At 51.3% G+C, this 17,941-nt stretch overlaps 2 protein-coding genes across 7 annotated transcripts in view; one reads left to right on the top strand and one right to left on the bottom strand.

Moving 5' to 3' along the window:
• Positions 1 to 701: 701 nt before the first annotated feature.
• Positions 702 to 11,491, top strand: GOLGA7B (golgin A7 family member B). Of its 2 annotated transcripts, XM_040486085.1 has the most exons (6): positions 702 to 1,035; positions 1,731 to 1,820; positions 7,340 to 7,465; positions 10,446 to 10,598; positions 10,685 to 10,786; positions 11,296 to 11,491. In XM_040486085.1, exons 2-6 carry the CDS (start codon positions 1,734 to 1,736, stop codon positions 11,344 to 11,346), a joined length of 519 nt encoding a protein of 172 aa, XP_040342019.1. In that variant the 5' UTR covers positions 702 to 1,035; positions 1,731 to 1,733; the 3' UTR covers positions 11,347 to 11,491. The 2 variants fall into 2 exon arrangements, with proteins under 2 accessions (XP_040342019.1, XP_040342018.1); XM_040486084.1 differs by lacking the exon at positions 11,296 to 11,491 and having other exon boundaries at positions 854 to 1,035; positions 10,685 to 11,033.
• Positions 4,782 to 17,941, bottom strand: part of CRTAC1 (cartilage acidic protein 1) — a 157,934-nt gene continuing 144,774 nt past the window's right edge. For 2 of the 5 annotated variants that reach the window (XM_040486077.1, XM_040486078.1), the window contains one exon: positions 11,480 to 12,139. In XM_040486077.1, coding sequence (XP_040342011.1) covers positions 11,880 to 12,139 — 260 coding nt within the window. In that variant the 3' untranslated portion in view covers positions 11,480 to 11,879. Of the gene's footprint in view, positions 4,820 to 11,479; positions 12,140 to 16,677; positions 17,479 to 17,941 lie in introns of those variants that run through there. The other 3 variants (XM_040486082.1, XM_040486080.1, XM_040486083.1) reach the window with 2 other exon arrangements.

Here is a 17,941-nt window from a genome sequence, read left to right on the forward strand (position 1 = left end):
ATCAGTACTGCGGGGAGGGGTGGAGGGCAGAGTGTCAGGGTGGAAGAGGGGGCTTCTCCTGAGAACTCATCTCATCTCTGGCTATCTTACCCATCTGAGTCCCCGAGGCTGCCCAGGCCACTTGTTGGCACTAGCACCAGGTTTGCTCCAGGGCCCCAGCTGGGGTTTCCTCTTACCCTGGAACAGCTAGTCCTAAAACTACTTCCCTAGAGGTTTGGAGGTGAGCTCGCCCCTGTTTTAGGGGAAGGAAGGCAGCTGGTTGCTGTTGCTATGCAGTGCAGCCATCCAGCTTTTAAACCCAGAAGCTTGGTTAAGAGATGACAGACCTACGTCCACCTTCACATTTCCTTCGTGGGGGAGTGAGGGGACAAAGAATCCTCAGGCCAAAACCTCAAACAGTTGGGTTTAATGAGCTGCCTGCACCAGTCTCTACTTTTGCATATTATGCTTTCTTGCCCCCGCTCCTCCCCCCCCCTTTTTTTTATACCATTCAAGTTTCTTGTACCAGGGTGTCTACATTTCCCGGGTCTGATGGGAGGAGCTGTCTTCTTCTTCTTCTCCAGGGTGTGCTTATAGGTGTGTCACCTTCAAGGGACTTGAAAGTTGAACCCAGGGACCTGTTGGCTGTGGGCAGAATCTTGGTGCAGTGGTTAAGAGGTCAGGAATTTTCTCTTGTACTCCCTCCTTTCATGTGGGAAGTGGAGCTCTTTATGTTCCCACTTTATAAGTGGTAAAGCTACCACATGGAGAAGGGGAGGACCTATTTGATACACAGCATGTTAGCAGCAGAGCTGAAAAGTTTCTTCCTTTGGATTTTCGGAGCGGAACCCAGGACACCAGGGTCTCCCCAGTTCTGATGTTGACTTCTTTTGTGGTGTTTCCCTACTTCTCACCCAGCTGGGATGCAAGCCAGGGGGAACAGCACAGGCTTTTGAATGACTCTCTGCATTGCATCGGGGCGTCCTGGTGAGCAGGGTGACATCAACACCAAGTGTCACCATTGCAATTCTGCTGTTGTGGCCACCACAGAACAAGGTACAGTTGCTTGGTATTGCTTGGCTTTGTGACAAAGCACAAGGTTAGTTAGGAGAGCTCATCCTCTAGGACCTTGTGAGGGGCCAAGCCTTAAGCAGACCCATGGAGCTTGGTTTTACAGGTGGAGGAATGCAAAATAAATAAATAATCAGAAAGCTTGGAAAGTGCCAAAGTTACTGAGGAGAGCAGGAAGAACAAAGGAGAAATGATCAAGGATCTGGTCACCTTCCAGATAGGGCTGCCAGGCTGCAGCAAAGCCTGCTGGTATTGGGCAGCAAAGGACAACTTGGCACAGCTGGGCCAGAGGAGTGGGCAGAGAAGGCAGCCCCACCTGTGATGTGATCTGACAGATCCCAGGAGGCCGTCTGTCCCATCATATCTCCACTTCAGGTCTGTTATGGTCCAGAAATTCCAACCAGCAGGCTCACATCTCTAGGTTGAGGCAGTGTTTCTAGGAGGCTGCTGTTAGGCATGCGTGACTCTCCCCTGGGAGAGGCTCTGCTTTTAATGCCTCTGTGAATATAGCACTTTCCTGTGTACAAAGCACTATCACATGTATGATCTCCTTTGAGCTTTAGAGCAACCCTGTGAAGTGGGCAAGGATGCTGTTATTATCCGCAATTAACAGATGAGCCAACCGAGGCTCAGGAGCTTGCTTGATCTCTGTGAAGTAGCATCATTATCCCATTTTACAGATAATGCAACTGGAATGCAAGACGTATTCAAGAGACTATGGCTCAAAAGAGGCGGGGCAAGGACTAGAGACTGAGTCTTCTGCCTCCCTGGTCAGTGTTTTTTTTCTGCTGCAGCCAGGTGTATCCAGTTAGCCAACGGTGTTGCTCAACAGCGAGGTGGGCACGTGAGGCTGTGATGGGGGAACGGATGCGGAAGAGTTCAGGAAGGACTCAGGCCTCCTGTTCAGCCTGGCTGGGTCAGCTTGAGGGTAGAGGGACAGAGGGACAGAGGGACAGAGGTATGCCCAGAAGGGATGGAGAGCAGAGGACAAACATTACCCATTTCCCAATTTGGCCTTGGGTGGACCCTGCTGGCAGTACTGAGGGAGGAAGCCTTAGCTCTGCCAAGGCACAGAATGTGCACATTATCTGGGCTGTGCAGTGAGTCATTCTCCCCAGGCTGTTTTTACTGTTAGGACTGAGTTAAGATTACCAGGGAAAACCTGTTGGGAGAAGGAAAACCTCATGCCAAACTTCTTGGCCATTCCCTTTGGGTTCTGACTGGTAAGTCCACAGTTCCAGCAGAAGGTGTTTTGGGAGGTGAAGAGGAGATCAAGACAAGGAGAGGGAGGGAGAAGGAGGAGGGGGAGGGGGAGAAAGAGAGGGAGGGACAGAAAGACAGAGAGGGAGGGAGAGATGGGTGAGGAGGAGAGAAGCAGAAACATACAGAAAGCATGGATGTCCCTGGATCCCTGGATGGAAGGCATGGAAACTGGATCTTTTCCGCTTCCCAGTTTCTGTTTAGGAGTTAGCATTAAGGGAGGAGTGTGTGTGAGGAACTCAGAGGAGGAATGAAGCCTCCTGAGTGAGACACTGACCTCATTTGGAAAACTGTAATGAGCCCATTTCCTGAGCGACAAACCTCTGCAAATGTGTGTCACTGGGAGCAGGGTCCGCCCTGGGAAACAGTCCAGATGGCCAAGGACAACTGGGAAATGCGTGGCTGGGAGGGGCTTCTTTAAGTTTAAGTGGTGGAGTTTGGCCCCTAAGAGATTTTTTAAAACATGTTTATTTATTTTTGAGAGAGAGAGTCAGAGCACGAGCGGCGGAGGGTCAGAGAAAGAGGGAGACATAGAATCTGAAGCAGGCTCCAGGCTCTGAGCCATCAGCACAGAGCCCAATGCAGGGCTTGAACTCACAAACTGTGAGATCATGACCTGAGCCAAAGTAGGATGCTTAACCGACTGAGCCACCCAGGTGCCCCTGGCCCCTGAGAGATTTTTAAATGCACCCAAGTAGCGTTATCCAAGCAAGGCATTTGGAGGTTTGATCTCTGAGGCCCGGAATTAACAGCCAACAGACAGTGGGTTGGGCTTGGGCCCTTGTGTAGGCTGAGAAGAAGGGAGGCCCTGTGCCTGGGTTTCCATCCTGAGGCCTGGCTCGGCTGCCTCTGACTCACGATCCTCACTCCTCCTCCACACCCCAGCCAGGGATCATGGTGTTGGTTCATGAGCTGAATCTCCTGATTCTTGAGTTGAGCCTCAAATGCATCCTCTGGAATTAGCTAGTTTTTAATGAGGATGGAGATGTGGGCCAGATGGGGCCTCCTGTTTGTCTTGGGCAGATTGAGACTGGGAATGTTCTTCTGAACTCCAGTGCTTGCTCCTCACCTCTACTAGGTTGGCTCTGTCAGGTGTATGGCCCATTCTTCAGGCTGCCTCCCTATCCCTGTCATACTGCAGTTCAAAAATTGGTGCCAGTATGTATTGCCACTGACTTTCTCTTTCTTCCTCATGAAATGCCTCTTGGTGTGTCCTTAGCCAGCTGCCAGCAAGCCTGGGATGGTGGCAGGGGAGAGGGCAGAGTTGAGGAAGGTAAGAAGTAGATGAGAAGCCCAGGTGTCAGGGTCAGTTAAGAAACCCCAGAGTCGCTGTTCAGGGGAGGCACAGAAGCTGTGGTCTCTTAGAGGTGCAGGCATATTCTGGGATCCTCTTGTGGGATCAGAGCATCATGGATCTCTCCTGAAAACCTGTGCTCGCTTCCTGAAAGCTACATAGCTGGCAAGTGCCTGGAGCCTGGCTCTAGCTCTGGCCCAAGGGCCCCTATGATGGGATTTCTTATGCAGAGGTCCTAACCTGGAAATTCTAGGAGTGAATCTTGTTCACAGTTGTGCCTTATTTGGTCTGCTTAGTGCTTACAAATGTAAATATTTATTGGAAACGTAAAAAAAAAATCAAGACATTTGATATTAAGGAAATCTGGATTTATGCATTCTCTTAAGATGTCCAAGTGTGGCATCCTGGGCTCACATTCTCACATGGCAGTGGTCAGCCGCTTTCTTGAGACAGGGCGTGGGTTCTCTGATTAGCCACAGCCCTCACCCAACCCACTTAGATGCTTAGTTCCTATAAACATTTGCATTCATAATCCCCGAGAAAGCCTCTTGAATGTCAGGGCTAGAGGGGGCTTTAAGTGATTATGTTGTTCCAGCTTTTCAGTTTCTAGTTGAAGAAATGGAGGCCCAGGGTCATGTGGCCCGGACTAGCACCCAGGTATCCTGCTCCCAGGTCAGTGGGCCCTCTTTCCATCAGGGCCTTTTGGTACTTCACAACTGAGCCACCGTGGATGGGGAGAGCCAGGAGATGCTGCCTTGCCTTAAGTCCTACTCTTTGCCAACTACAGATGAGTGTGTTATATTGTGCTTGACATAGATCTGGGAGATGAAAGCTCTGGAATATACAATGAGTCTGATACCATCTTCTAGCAACTCCTCAAGACTCCACAAATACTCTACAGGGAGGGAAGTAGATCCCTGGTCACCCAGAGGCTTTGTTCTAAGGCTCAGGATTTTTGGGGTTGGAAAGGGTGTTGAGCTCTCCTACTCTGGGTACTTGAGAACTCACAGATCAAAGCCAAGAGGAGATGAGACCATACTATGCAAGGTAGCATCCTAAAATTTTAATGGAATAATAAACTACAAGTTTATTGTTCAGTAAAGTCCCAGAGAAGTGATCCTGATCAGCAAGTAGGTCTCCTCCAGACTGACTCAGGGACCCAGGCTCTTTCCAATTTGTGGTCCCATCATCTTCAACCTACAGCTTCCTTGGTTTCTGTGAAAAAGGAAAGGTAACAGAAGAGTGGCTGGTTGTTGTGAGCTAAGCCTATACATGAATTCATCACTTCCACTCATATTCCATTCAGTCATATGGCCACACCTAATTGCAAGGCGGGGTGGGGATTAATCTAATTGTATGCCTAGGAGGAAGAAGAAGTGGTCACTAGAGACAATCACAGACACATACCTTCATGGTAGCACACAGTGCATGTGTGCACTCGGACACAGACAAAGGAGGCCGTCAGAGGGGAAGAAGCTCTATCCACAATAGAATAGTTGAATCACTGTTTTTTCCCTTTCTTTCCATTCTCACCATCACTTTTCTTGGGTTAGACCTGCTTTTGTGTTTCCCTGGACACTACAAACATAGTGCATCCCTTCAAATAGCCTCTTACCCCAGCCACTGGCCTCTTACCCAGTCATGCCTAATTCCCATGCATCCCTCACAGAGCTTCCTGAATGATCCTTCTGGGGCTAGGGGAATCCATCCTCATGATCCACTGGCTCACGTCGGTTGGTTTTAGAAGGGCAGAGGAAGGCCACAGCCCCTTCCTTTTCTTTGGAAAATATAAAAGTATGAGATCCTAACCAGATAGAGCAGACAGAGTAACAACACACTTATACCACTAAAGCCTTCTTTATTTTCCAAAGTTATCATACGATCCTAGTGAATGTCAAGGGGATTTTCTCAATTAAAACCTTGATTAGAGGAATCAAGGACTGTTCAGACAAGAGGAGCATCTATATATTCTTCAGTTCGGCCCCAGTACTCTGGTATCACATCTCTTACGTAGAGCAAGTTTTGCCGGATGTAGGAAAGTCTCCTGCAGTGTTCTCTGATTTTCCCCTTTTCCGAAACTTGATCTACAAGTTATCTCTCCTACCTTTCTCTCATTGCTTACTCTTTCCCCCAGCTTTTAAGCAAGTTTGTCTTCTGTCCTATACCCTCCCCTCTAGTAGAGCCCCCCTCCAGCTCTTTGTGATAGCACTGTCCTCTATACTGTCATTCCCCCCTGCTCTTGCCTAATCCATAAACCAACTCCCGTCTTGCTGAAATCTGCCTGCAGTCAACTGGAGCATATTGTGTTCTCTGCCATCTTTTTCCTTTGCACAAGCTTCTCCCTCTGTCTGGGCTGACTTTACATCCCTCTCCCCACCCACTGCCTGCTCCCTACCACTGGCAACTCCTGGCCTTCTTTATGACTCAACACAGACCTCAGGAAGTCTTTTCTGAGTAAGCATTTCTGGGTAAGATGTTACTTCTCTAAAGCATTTATCACAGGCTAATTTATTATATATTTACTTGTCTTCTTCCCTGGAGCTCACAGACTGTCTTTGCTCAGCATCCCCAGAGCTCGGCAATAGTAGGGACTCAATAAATGAAAGCTGAATGATGGAAGAGATTCACCTTAATTACACAGGATGAACTGGCTGTGTGTTCACTCTGCCCTTGGGGCTTGGCCTCCACATGGTTCCAATGTTTGACATATTTTACCCAGTGGGATGCTTCTTTCAAATGTGGGTGACGAAGGCTGGAAGTGGAAGAAAGAGGCCCGGTTCTTCTATTAATTGAGCCCAGTCCCCTCAAGTGCTAGAGTTTGTGTCAATGTCAAAACTGCAGGTGTGGGCAAGGGACAGAGTTGCCCCACTTCTTCTTACCAGGGCAAGGTGTTTCTTTAATTTCTGGGTTCAGCCTACCTTATCCATGATTTTCTCTGGGCATTTGGGTGCCCCTTCTTTCCTGTGGTGAGACATGCTGGAGAGGAAAGCTATCCCTGGTGCTCTTGGACCCAGGCTTTAACTTGGCCTCACCCTGAATCTCCCTCCCAGTTGGTGGGCTATCAGGTCCTCCTCTGTCCTACTCCCCTCCCCAACCTTGCTGTAAGCCCCACCTCTGGGGCCTGAGACCTCAGTCTTGTTCAGGGCTGGGTTCCCCAAGCACGAGGCCTGATGATGAATATTTGATACTTGGTGAGTGAACAAAAGTGTGAAAGGCTCTGTGTGTGGGGGAGGGGGAGGGAGAGTGAGGAGGAGGGAGAAGGAGGGAAATAGAGGGGAGGAGAAGGGAGGAGAGGAAAAGGGAGGGAGAGAGGGAGAGAGGAGGAGGGGGAAGGGAAAGAGAGGGAGAGGGAGAAGGGAGGGGGAGGGAGGGAGAAGGGGAAAGAGAGAGAAGGATCTGGGCCAGCTACCAGGAAGTCTTTTCCTCCTGTTAAAATTTGCTTCTGGCTCTGTTGATGATTCCAGAACCATCATCCCCTTTTGGCTCAGCTTTTGCCCTAATTCAGGCTTTTTCTAGATCTTTCTGGGATAGCTTGACGTGTCTTCTCTAGTCAACTCCACAGTTCTGCTTCCCCATGACTTTCCTGGAGCACTTGTAGGGTGGCTAATGTTCAGGTTTGCCGGGGACTTTGTTGGTTTAGTGCTGTAAGAATCACATCCTGAAAACCTCCGTTAGTCTCGGACAAACCTAGATGGATGGTCACCCTGAGTGTGAGTCTCCTGTATGCCTCCTCAGGTCCATAATCTGCAGGAGCTGCGGCGAAGTGCCTCATTGGCCACCAAGGTCTTTATCCAGAGAGACTACAGTGATGGGACCATCTGTCAGTTCCAGACCAAATTCCCCCCGGAGCTGGACAGCCGGGTAAGGATGTCTTTTTTCTAAACTTGGACCATAGGCCGTGATGGAACTCAGGGACTTATTCCAATGTATTTTTTTTTTTTCCCAGGATGAAAGTAATATGTGACATATAACTTGTTCAGGCACTTCACGTGGCAGAATTAAAAAATGTCCCTAACATTGTCTTGCTGTCACCTCACTGCAAGTTAGAGCTGAAAAAGCCTCAGAGATTTCCTAGTTCAGTGGCCTTGGAACATCAGTAGCACAAGAGTCGCCTGGAGAGCTTATGAAACAAAAACAGATTCCTTAGTCCGATTGATGGCATCAGCTTCAGGAATCTCTACTTCTTGGCAGCAGTCTCAGCCCCAGCTGCATGATGGAATTTTCTGGGGACCTTTAAGAAATCCCAATGCCCAGGTCATCGACCAAGGGCTCTGCCCACAGCCCCTCCCTCCAGACTCAGCCAGCTACCTGGGTGTCTCATGGACCACCAACCCCTTGCAAGTCAGCTCCTTCTGCCCAGCTTTGCTCCCGGTTTCGGGGGTGCGTATGGTCCTCATTCCCAGGCTGCTGTAGCACTGTCCTGGAATTAGAGAGTCTGCCCTCTGGAGGGCGGTAGGCAGACCCCAACTCTTTCATTCAGCAGCCCAGGCCTATCCGAATGGGTTTGGGAAGGTGGGGCAGGGCTGCCTTTGCTAATCTGATCAGGTAGCCAGCTTTTAGGGTGCTGTGAGGTCTCCTCATCTCATCAAAGGACACACCTGTCCTTTGGGGCAGGGCGACTCTTGGGGTAGAGCATAATATTTTCTTATGCGTTCCCTCCAGATCTGTGTAGGGACAGTGGCTGGGAACCCCAAAGCTTCTGACTATTCTTAGGGAGGCCTTTTGTCCTAGATGGGCATGGAAGGTCCCATGCTAGCTTGTGTGATGGACAGTTCTGATCCTGTAGTGGTGAGTGGGGAAGGGGGTGTTCTGAGGAATGTAAAAAATGGGCCTACAGACACTTTGACACCTGCTTGGAGCGTGACCTCCCAATCTAGTGTACGGTTATTAAAGAGCACAGATTCAGGTCAGAGCTGTGTAACCTTGGACAAGTTCACTTAGCGTTCAGCAAGTATTTACTGAGCAACTACTATGTATTAGGCACTGGGGACGTAGAAGTGAAGTCATGAGTTCATTTTCGATTGGAAGGTATGAAGAATAAAACAGCAAGTAAATATGTAGCAGCCCCAGTGGGGACCACTACTAGAAAAATAAGTGTGTGAGGGTCACAGGGCTGGGAGAGCAGGGGAGAGGTGAATGGTGGGGGAGGTCTGTGAGATAAGGTAAGCCCTTAGGCCTGTAGGTATGAGCCTGGGGTGGGGGTGTCTGGAGGAGGCGTGTTGTATCCGAGGACACAGGCGCAAAGGACTTGTGCATTTTCAGGAAGCAGCAGGGCGGTCAGTGTGGCTGGTTGGGGACTGAGTGGGCAGGAAAGCAGGAGGCGGGCTCAGGGGATGCAGGGCCAGGCCCTGTAGGGCCTAGCAGGCATATAAGGACTTCTTGGATTTTACTTGGAGAGAGATGAGAAGGCTTTGGAAGCTCTTCATCAGAGCTGTGACATGATCTGACTTTAGCAGCCTCCCTTGGCAGGGCTGGGGGCACAGAGACCAGTTAAGAGGCCGGAGATGATGGTGGCTGGGACCACAGAGCTGAGCTTTGAGCTACTGAAGTGAAAATGTGGGAAAGTGTGTTATTTATTCATTTATTTTGATTAACTTTTTAAAAAATATCAGACTCTGCAAAGCTTTTTTTTTTCAGATGAAGCAACTGCACAATTAAATATTTTTAATGTTTATTTTTGAGAGAGAGAAAAAGAGAGAGAGAGAGAGCACGAGTGGGAGAGGGGCAGAGAGAGAGGGAGACACAGAATCTGAAGCAGGTTCCAGGCTCCGAGCTGTCAGCACAGAGTCTGACACGGAACCTACAAACTGTGAGATCATGACCTGAGCCGAAGTCAGACGCTTAACCGACTGAGCCACCCAGGTGCCCCGCAATGGCATAATTTAATCTACAGTTGCCAGATAAATTGATAAAAATCTTATTATTTGTTTTTAAATTGAAGTATAGTTGATACGCAACATTACACTGGTACCTGAAAGTGCTTTTAAAAATAGAAAGCATTGGGGCGCCTGGGTAGCGCAGTCGGTTAAGCGTCCGACTTCAGCCAGGTCACGATCTCGCGGTCCGTGAGTTCGAGCCCCGCGTCAGGCTCTGGGCGGATGGCTCAGAGCCTGGAGCCTGCTTCCGATTCTGTGTCTTCCTCTCTCTCTGCCCCTCCCCCGTTCATGCTCTGTCTCTCTCTGTCCCAAAAATAAATAAACGTTGAAAAAAAAATTAAAAAATAAAAATAAAAATAGAAAGCATAGAAAGTGCTTAATGAATATTAGCTATTATGATTATGGATGCAGGCAGGACAGCTTCCCAGTTGTGCGCGCCCACGAGGCTGTCGTGTTCTTGGTGACCTCTTTGAGAGAAGATACTCCTGAGATCTCATATAATCAGTCTTATGCAGTTGGAGTCCCATCCAAACATGGGGAGCCCCTACCAATTAGGTCCTGGGCGCTTTTGCAGCTATGAAAATGGGGGGGCGATGAAGTCACCAGAATTCCTGCCTGACCGTCTGCTTTCAGGAAGCCTTCACGTCTCTGATATTGTGGGAGTTTCCTGCTCCCAAGGGAGGCCAAGTAGTCATTCTTATTCCCATTTTATAGCTGTGGAAACTGAGGCTGGAGTAGTTAAGTCATCAGCTGAAGGCCACATAGCTAGTTGATGGTCAGGTCTGGACTGGACCCCAGGTCTCCCGGCTCCCAGTCCAGTGTTCCACGGGCAGCTTCTCCGATCTTACCTGTGTGCCACTCCCCTCATCCGTGTGGCCCCACCACTGCCACCCGCCCTCCTACCTGTGACTGTCCGGTCCAGGGAGGCTGGCCTCAACCTGGTTCCCTGTCCCTTTCTCCGCCAGATTGAGCGGCAGCTCTTTGAGGAGACCGTGAAGACCCTCAACAGCTTCTACGCGGAGGCGGAGAAGATCGGGGGCAGCTCCTACCTTGAGGGCTGCCTGGCCTGTGCCACGGCCTACTTCATCTTCCTCTGCATGGAGACCCACTACGAGAAGGTGGCTCCCCTCCTCACTGCCATGCATCCCCTCCTGCAGGGTTCCCCCGCTGCCCGCTCATCCTCAGCCGGCCCCTCTCCTTGCAGGTTCTCAAGAAGATCTCCCGCTACATCCAGGAGCAGAACGAGAAGATCTTTGCCCCTCGAGGCCTCCTGCTCACTGACCCCGTGGAGCGCGGGATGCGGGTCGTATCCTTCCTGGCTGTTCTGTGCAAGGGCCCAGAGCTGCCAACTGGTGGGTTCCTTGGTGAAGACACCCAGAAATAGGGACCACCCTAGGGACCTCTGCTCAGGGATTTTCCCAGGATTCCCCACATCACTGGTCGTCAGCTCTCCTCCCCCACTATAAGTTATCAATGCCTTTTGTGAATTTCAGGGTTTGCTTTTACTGGGCTGCATTTCTTCAGCGCTTAATACATGCCAGGTATCATATTAACTGCTTTGAAACGATGTAATTCTCGTACTACCCCTACAAGGTGGGTAACTCTTATTCTTCCCTCTGCCCACGAGCCCACTGAAGTTAAATCACTGGCCCAGGGTCACCCGGCCGGTGAACGTCAGAGCCAGGATTTGAGCCCAGTCCCACACTTAACCGTGAAGCTGCACTGCCCCTCGGGGAACACGCGGATCTCTGCACACGTTTACATGTCTACGGTCTCGTGTACTTCTGGGTGTACCTCCTGAGCCCCTCTTTACAGATCAGAAAAATGAAGTCTTGGTGGGCAGCCGGCCCAGGAATTGGGTTATAGGCCTGCTCGCTCCACCTGGAAAAGTGTGGTCAAGGTGTACACACAGCCCACTCGCAGAGTAGAAGTGTTAAAAAAATGTTTTTACTGGAAAATTGAGAGGAAAACGAGGAAAGAAAACACAAAGACCGGAATCTTCTGTTTACAAAACCCTGTGAGAGGGGCCTTTTTTTAATTGAGTTTTTACTAAGTGCCAGGCATTGGGCTTAGAGCTTTACAAGCGTTATTTCAATCAGTCCCCCAGCTACCCCAAGATTCCATTATTACCACCATTTTACACACGCGGCCATTCATGGGTAACAAGTTAAATGACCGGTCTGAAGTCCCATCTCTCGAGAGAAAGCGAGTCAGGATTAGAACTCGGGACACCGAGGTCTTCCCACTTCCCACGCCGTACCACCACCTGTCCCGGTGTTTGGTAATTAGACCCACTAAAGCGGAAGCTTCCGGTTGTGCGCCTGCGCAGTGCTCGGCCCGGCAGGTCGCTGTGTGCGTGTGCACACCGAGCGCCCGCGAGAGCGCGGAGGGGCTGGGGTCTAGCGCCCCGGGCCGGGTCTAGGTCCCGGCCTCACTGTCTGGGACGCGGCACCGGCTCGGCCGCCCGCTCCCCTGCTGGCCTCCGTCCGCCCCTTCTCGGCAGCTGGCAGGGGCTCCCTCCTTAACGCCGGCCGCAGATCGAGATCTCCATCTACGAGGACCGGTGCAGCAGCGGCAGCTCCAGCAGCGGCAGCAGCTCCGGCAGCGGCAGCAGCGGCGGGGGCGGCGGGGCGGGGGCCCGGTGACTGGCCGAGAGTCCCTGCAGGGAGGTGTACGGCCGGACTGAGGGCCTCTCAGACCTGCGGCGGCTGCGCTACCAGAGCACCCGCTTCTGAGTCATTCTCTGGGCCCCTGCTGCTCCCCAGGGAGGGGGGGGCGGGAGGAAGGGTGACTGGCCCGGTGATTCCCGCGGGCCATCTACCCGCGCCCCCCTTTACTCCCTCCTGCCTGTCACCCCTGGCAGGACGGCCTACTTCCTGACCTAGCATTTTCTCCATGGGGGAGGTCTGGTCACACGCAGCCAGATCTTCCAGGGGAAGGCTGGGGTGAGGGTGTGGGGGTGGGGCCAACACAATTTGGACAGCCCTTTGCTTCTGCAGCTCTTTACCCAACACCCGGAGGGGGGCTCAGGTCCCAGAGAGAATGCCCTTATCCCGCATGATTCCTCACCCCAAATCCCACATCCGCCAGGACTCTCTCCCCCCAGGGTCCTGCTCCCCGTGGCTGTCTCCCAGTGTCTGCTCTTTCTGGTGCCACTGCAGGGGCTCTGCCTGTCTGTGATCCTGCCTCCACCGATTCGAGGTCTGGGGAGATGGGAGCTGCTCAGTCCCCTCCTGACCTCTTCTGGACTCCTGGCTTCCCCTTCCTCTGCTCAAAGCCTGGAGGCCACCTTGGCCTTGCCAAGAAATATCCAACTCCTGAGATTTTGCAGGACATCAGGCGCTGGTTGTGGGGCACACAGCCTGGGGCTCTAGGAGGTTATTTGGGGGTCTGGAGAAATGCTTCATGGAGACATGTAGCCTTGGGAGGTTTGAACCTTCAGAACTGGAGCCAACTTCCTGAGATTAGAACCTGTGTGTATGTGAGAATGAGTGTGTGTGCATGCAGGCACGCGTGTGAGTGCATATATGTGAGTGTGCTATGTGCAGAAATGCACATGTGTATGTGTATGTGTGTGTATGAGCACACATGTGGATGGATGTGTGTGAGTGCAGTTGTGTGTGTGTACACGTGTGGTTGCACCTGTGGGTGCATGTGTATGTAACCGTGCACTTGTCTGTTCCCCTTGGTTGCCAGGCCAATGATTGCCCCTCTCTGCATCCCGTCTTATCTTTGTATGTGATAGTCTGTGGCTGCTTCCCTGCATGGGTCCAGCCTGTCCCCTTGTAAATAAATGTCCTAAAGCTCCTTGCCCCTTGCCTGGGGCTGCCAGCTCAGCTCTTCTTCCTGGTCTCTCCCCTGCCTGCAAAGCTCTCCCTACCTTCTGATTCTACTGTGTACATTCTAGCAGAAGAGAAGCTGGGGGTCTAGGAGAGCAGAGCCAACCTTCTGGGACCTTCTGTGTCCCTCTCCCAAGCTCCCGGTGACAAGGCAACAGGGCCACACACGCTGCCCATTCAGCCCACCCAGGCTCTGGAGCTCTCTAAGGCCGTGTAAACAAGGCTTCTGTGGATGTTCAAAGGAACTGGCAACCTGCAGGGGAAAAGGCAAACTCCTTTCTCGAAAGGGAAGAGAAGCATCCAGCCACCGAGGCCCCCGCCTGCCAAGGCCCAGGGCGGCCAGTGGGAAGGAAGCAGCCCTGCCCTGGTGCCCTGAAGACCGACAGAGAGGCTGCCTGCCTCAGCCGGCAGGAGGTGCTACAAGTGCATGTGAAAGACCAGCCGCTGAAGGTAGCTTTCTGGAACCAAAGAGGGGCCTGATTGTTTTTGGACAAGACAGCAGTGTGTGGGAGGGAGGTGCCTACCGAGGGAGCCAAAGGCAGGCCCTGAGCCCGAGTGGGCGGGTCCTGGTCCCACGATCCCCCACAGAGGGCTGCGGCCTGGCCCATGCCCATTCTGTGTGGCCGGGCCTTATGTCTGACCTGTGCCTCTTCTGTGGGATGGCTGGGCACAGGTGATGCAGTGGCCTTCGGTTTTATTATTTCTTTTTCCAATAAAAGGACTTGCCCAGCTTGAGGCTCTGTGCCACTTCTTTCCCCGATGGTGACGGGGTGCCATCAGTTCTATGCCCCAGGACCACAGGGAGCGGATGCTCAGCTGCCCACCCACCTCATGCCAAGGAGGTGGGGCTGGGTGTTCTTGAAGAAGCAGTGAGGCTGACGTGGGCAGGACCAACCCTACCTTCTTAGAGCTTGTAGTCTAGTGGGGAAGCTACCCTCTGGATCCTCTAATATGGAGCCTTTATGGGGCACTTGCAGCCTTGGGTGGAGGGAGCAGCTTGACAGAGAGCCAGGTCAAAAGTCAGTAATGAGATAAATACCCATTTCTTGAGCTCTCACCCTGGGTTGGGCCCTGTTAGGGGTTGCATCAGAGAAGTCGTTCAGTTTTAAAGACTAGGGTGTTAGAACCTAGCAGAGTCGTATGTTGGATTTTATAAGACTAAATAACATTTATTGAGCACCTATTGTGTACCAGATATTTTGAGAAAACCACATGCTAGAGCTGGGAGGGGATTTAAGATCATCTAAATGAGACAGAATGGAGGCCCAGAGAGGTCACGTGACTTGCCCCAGTTCACACAGCTGACCGACAGTGGTACCAAATTTAGAACCAAGATCTCCTGACCCAGTGCTCAACCTGACACCATGCCGATGGCATCTGGATGGAAGTTGCCTTAGGCCTCAGGGCGGCCAGGGTCACGCACTCAGGTCTGTGGGCCAAGAGAGGATCTCACCAGACTGTGGGGATAATGGCTCCAGCCCCCAGGGTGGGGGCTTTGGGGACATCCCCTCTGGCTGGTGCTGACTGGGACTCTGGGTGGCTTTCACACTTGTGCCTGCTGCTCCTAAGGGGAAGCTGGGCCTTTCCCTGAGCCCTGGGGCAGGCTGGACTCACTGCCTCTGCTCAAACCTGGGGTGTGTGGGGTTGCCACAATGGAGGCTGTTCTTTAACACGTGGGTAAGTTCATTCTGTCCTGTTGGCAAGACATTCTGTCCTGTTGGTTATTATTTATAGTAGTAATACACAATAGTAGCTAACATTTATTTTATCACTATGTGCCATGCGCTAGGCTAAGATGCCACATAACCATTTAGTCCTCATGACAATTGTAAGATGTGGACTATTATTTCCATTTTACAGATGAGGAGGCTGAGACTCACGGAAGTTAAATAACTTGCCCAAAGTTACACAACTAGGAAGTGGAAGAGCTTGGTTTTGAATCTAGGCAAAGTTCACCCAGGTTTAGGGACCCTGTCAGAGCTTGAGGTCCTCGGTCATCCTAGGTTAGGATTTGGCAGATTCCCAGGTAAGGACTTGGAGCTGTGCCTGGTACCTCCAAGCCCAGGGCTGGAGCTTCTAGGCAACATGGGAGCGTGGGTGGGCTGCGCTCTTCAATTGCGGAGCCCACGGGGGCAGCTGGGTGAAGGGCAGAGCGGGGAGAAGCAGGTGAGGCATGGCTTCTCTCTCCCTGGTTCTCCTCTGCTGGCTCAGTTATGGGGGAAGTGGCCTCCTCCTTGGGTTTGGTCACAGCCACTTCTCTACATCCCCCTGGCCAGCCAGGAACAGGCCCTGTCAGGCCCCAGCGAGCAGAGGAACCCCAGGAAGCTCTGGGCTGCCATTCCCCCGTGGTCACTGCTGCCAGACTGCTTTCTAGCTTCCTTTGGGGTGTGCGAAAACCACAGGGTTTACAGAAGCTCATGGTGCCACCGAGCGGCAGAATCGTGCACTGCACCCCGGAACCCAGCAGCCTGGGAACCATCCCCAGGGCTCCCAAACCCTGTGGGGCAAAGATGGAGTCCAGCTGGCGATGACTCTCCCTACGGCCAGATCCTGGGGCACCGCCTTGTTCTTGGGAAACCCTAGCTCCCTTGACCACAGCTCCGGAAGGACTCAGAGTAAGGAAGGTTTCTGGCAGGAGGCACCTACGCTTCATTTGGACTTTACTATTTACCAAGCGTGAAGGCAATGCAAATACCACTCCTAGTGAGACCTGAATTGGAATTCAGGCTTTATGAGGGTAGCACGTGGTGGAGACCCCTCGAGCCCCACTGTCCTCTCCAGCTGTAAGATAGGGGTACTAATACTTTACAAAATCGCGTGGGCCAGTGCCTCTCATCCTTGGCTGCAGTCAATGTCACCCAGGGAGCAAGAGAAACCACTGATGTCTGGTCCTATCCCCAGAGATTCTGATTTCATTGTTCCGGGGTGCAGCCTAGACATTAGGGCTTTTTAAAAGTTTTCCTGGAGGTTCTAGAGTGAAAATAAGGTCGAGAAGCCCCGATTTTGACAGTGCCCGGAGCCTATGAGCCTTTTTACAGGCCTCGGAAGATGTCTGAGGCCCAAATAAAAGTTTATCAGTTCCACAAAAGCAACAAGACAGGAAATGAGTACAAGTTATGGTTCTACTCGTAAGGCATTCTAATACAGGCAGAGCTAATCTTTGGCGTTAGACGTTAAGAGAGCAGCTGTCATGGGATGATGCACAGTGAATGGAAGGCGGCCTGGGGAGACTTCTTGGGTGCTCATGCTCTGTTTTTCCAGCAGAGTGCTGGTTACACAGACAGGCTCACCTTGTGAGAATTCATTGAGCTCCACACTTAAGATTTGTGTATTTTTCTATAGGTATGGTACATTTCAATAAAATTTACCAAAAAAGTTTATTGGGTCCAAAATAGGAAAAGTAAACACAAAGCTGAAATTAATACTTTGTTACATATCTACAAAATGTAATACTGTCAAACAGTCCACTGTAATTCAACTTAACTCTGGTTGTGTGTGTGTGTAATTTAGTGTGAGTTGTGGATATATCTGACAATGTTTGATATGATGAGGGGTGGGGCCTCCAAATGAGAAGAAACGTCCCTGGTACCTAAGAAAATCCTAAAACGGCCCAGGTTTACACCAGGAGCTCTTGACCTTGACCCACCTCCTTCACATATTTGCAAAATAACATGCATTTATCTGGGGAAGAGGATCGAAGGTTTCAGCAGATTCTCAAAGGAGTATGTGACCACCCACTAAAAATGGTTGAGAACAATTGGTTTTGAGGAATCTGAGAAACTGGCCTAGAGTGTGCCTGGCATGACAGAGGCGTTCGGTAACGTCAGTTTCTTTCCTTCCTTTCAGAGTCCAGCCTTCTGACGTTTCCACACGACCCTTCTCAGGCAACTTTGGGAGGATTTATTCTCTTGGCAGAGCCCAGGGCAGAGTGCCGAGCTCACGGCTCTTCCTCTAAGGGGCTATTTAACGGGCTTGTCATTTCAGCACCTGCCGGATGGCAGAACTCAGCGTGCGGCAGCCTGGAGCTGCACCGGGCCTTGCGGTTTTGAATCAGGGACCACGGAGGCGGTGGAAGAGTGGGAAGGGGGAGTCAGAAGGCTGCACCAGTCTGCCGTCCCCTAGCGCTGCGCTCAGTTATCCTGAGTCCCAGCTCTGTCATCTGTAAAATGAGAGCACGATGAAAATGCATCTCGGTGAATGAGAATCTATTTCTCCCAAGTAAAATATTATTGTTATTGCCGAAGTTACTCTAGGACCTCATTATACAGTGGCCTCGTGATACAGATTTATAGCCAGGTTTCAGATTCTTGCATAGAATAAACAGACATTTGTCCAAGGGTTCACTGCTTCCCTAATATACGCCAGGAACATTCATGTACATTATTATTCCATTTAGTTCGCTAACACTCTGGTGGGTGGTTATATTTGAATTCTTATTTTATAGATGAGGAAACTGATGTTCCAGGTGGTTAGGTAGCTTGACAAGCACCCACAGCCAGTAAGTGTCAGGGTAAAGACCTGAACCTAAGCGTCAGACCCCAAATCCTGCTCTCATTCTGCCACTGTGTCACAGTCGGGTGAAAGACTCCTTTCTACCTGGATTGCCTCATAAAGACGGATTC

Source organism: Herpailurus yagouaroundi, unplaced genomic scaffold, assembly GCF_014898765.1.
Source record: "Herpailurus yagouaroundi ecotype Mexico unplaced genomic scaffold, PumYag 163, whole genome shotgun sequence".
NCBI classification, from domain to species: Eukaryota; Metazoa; Chordata; class Mammalia; order Carnivora; family Felidae; genus Herpailurus; species Herpailurus yagouaroundi.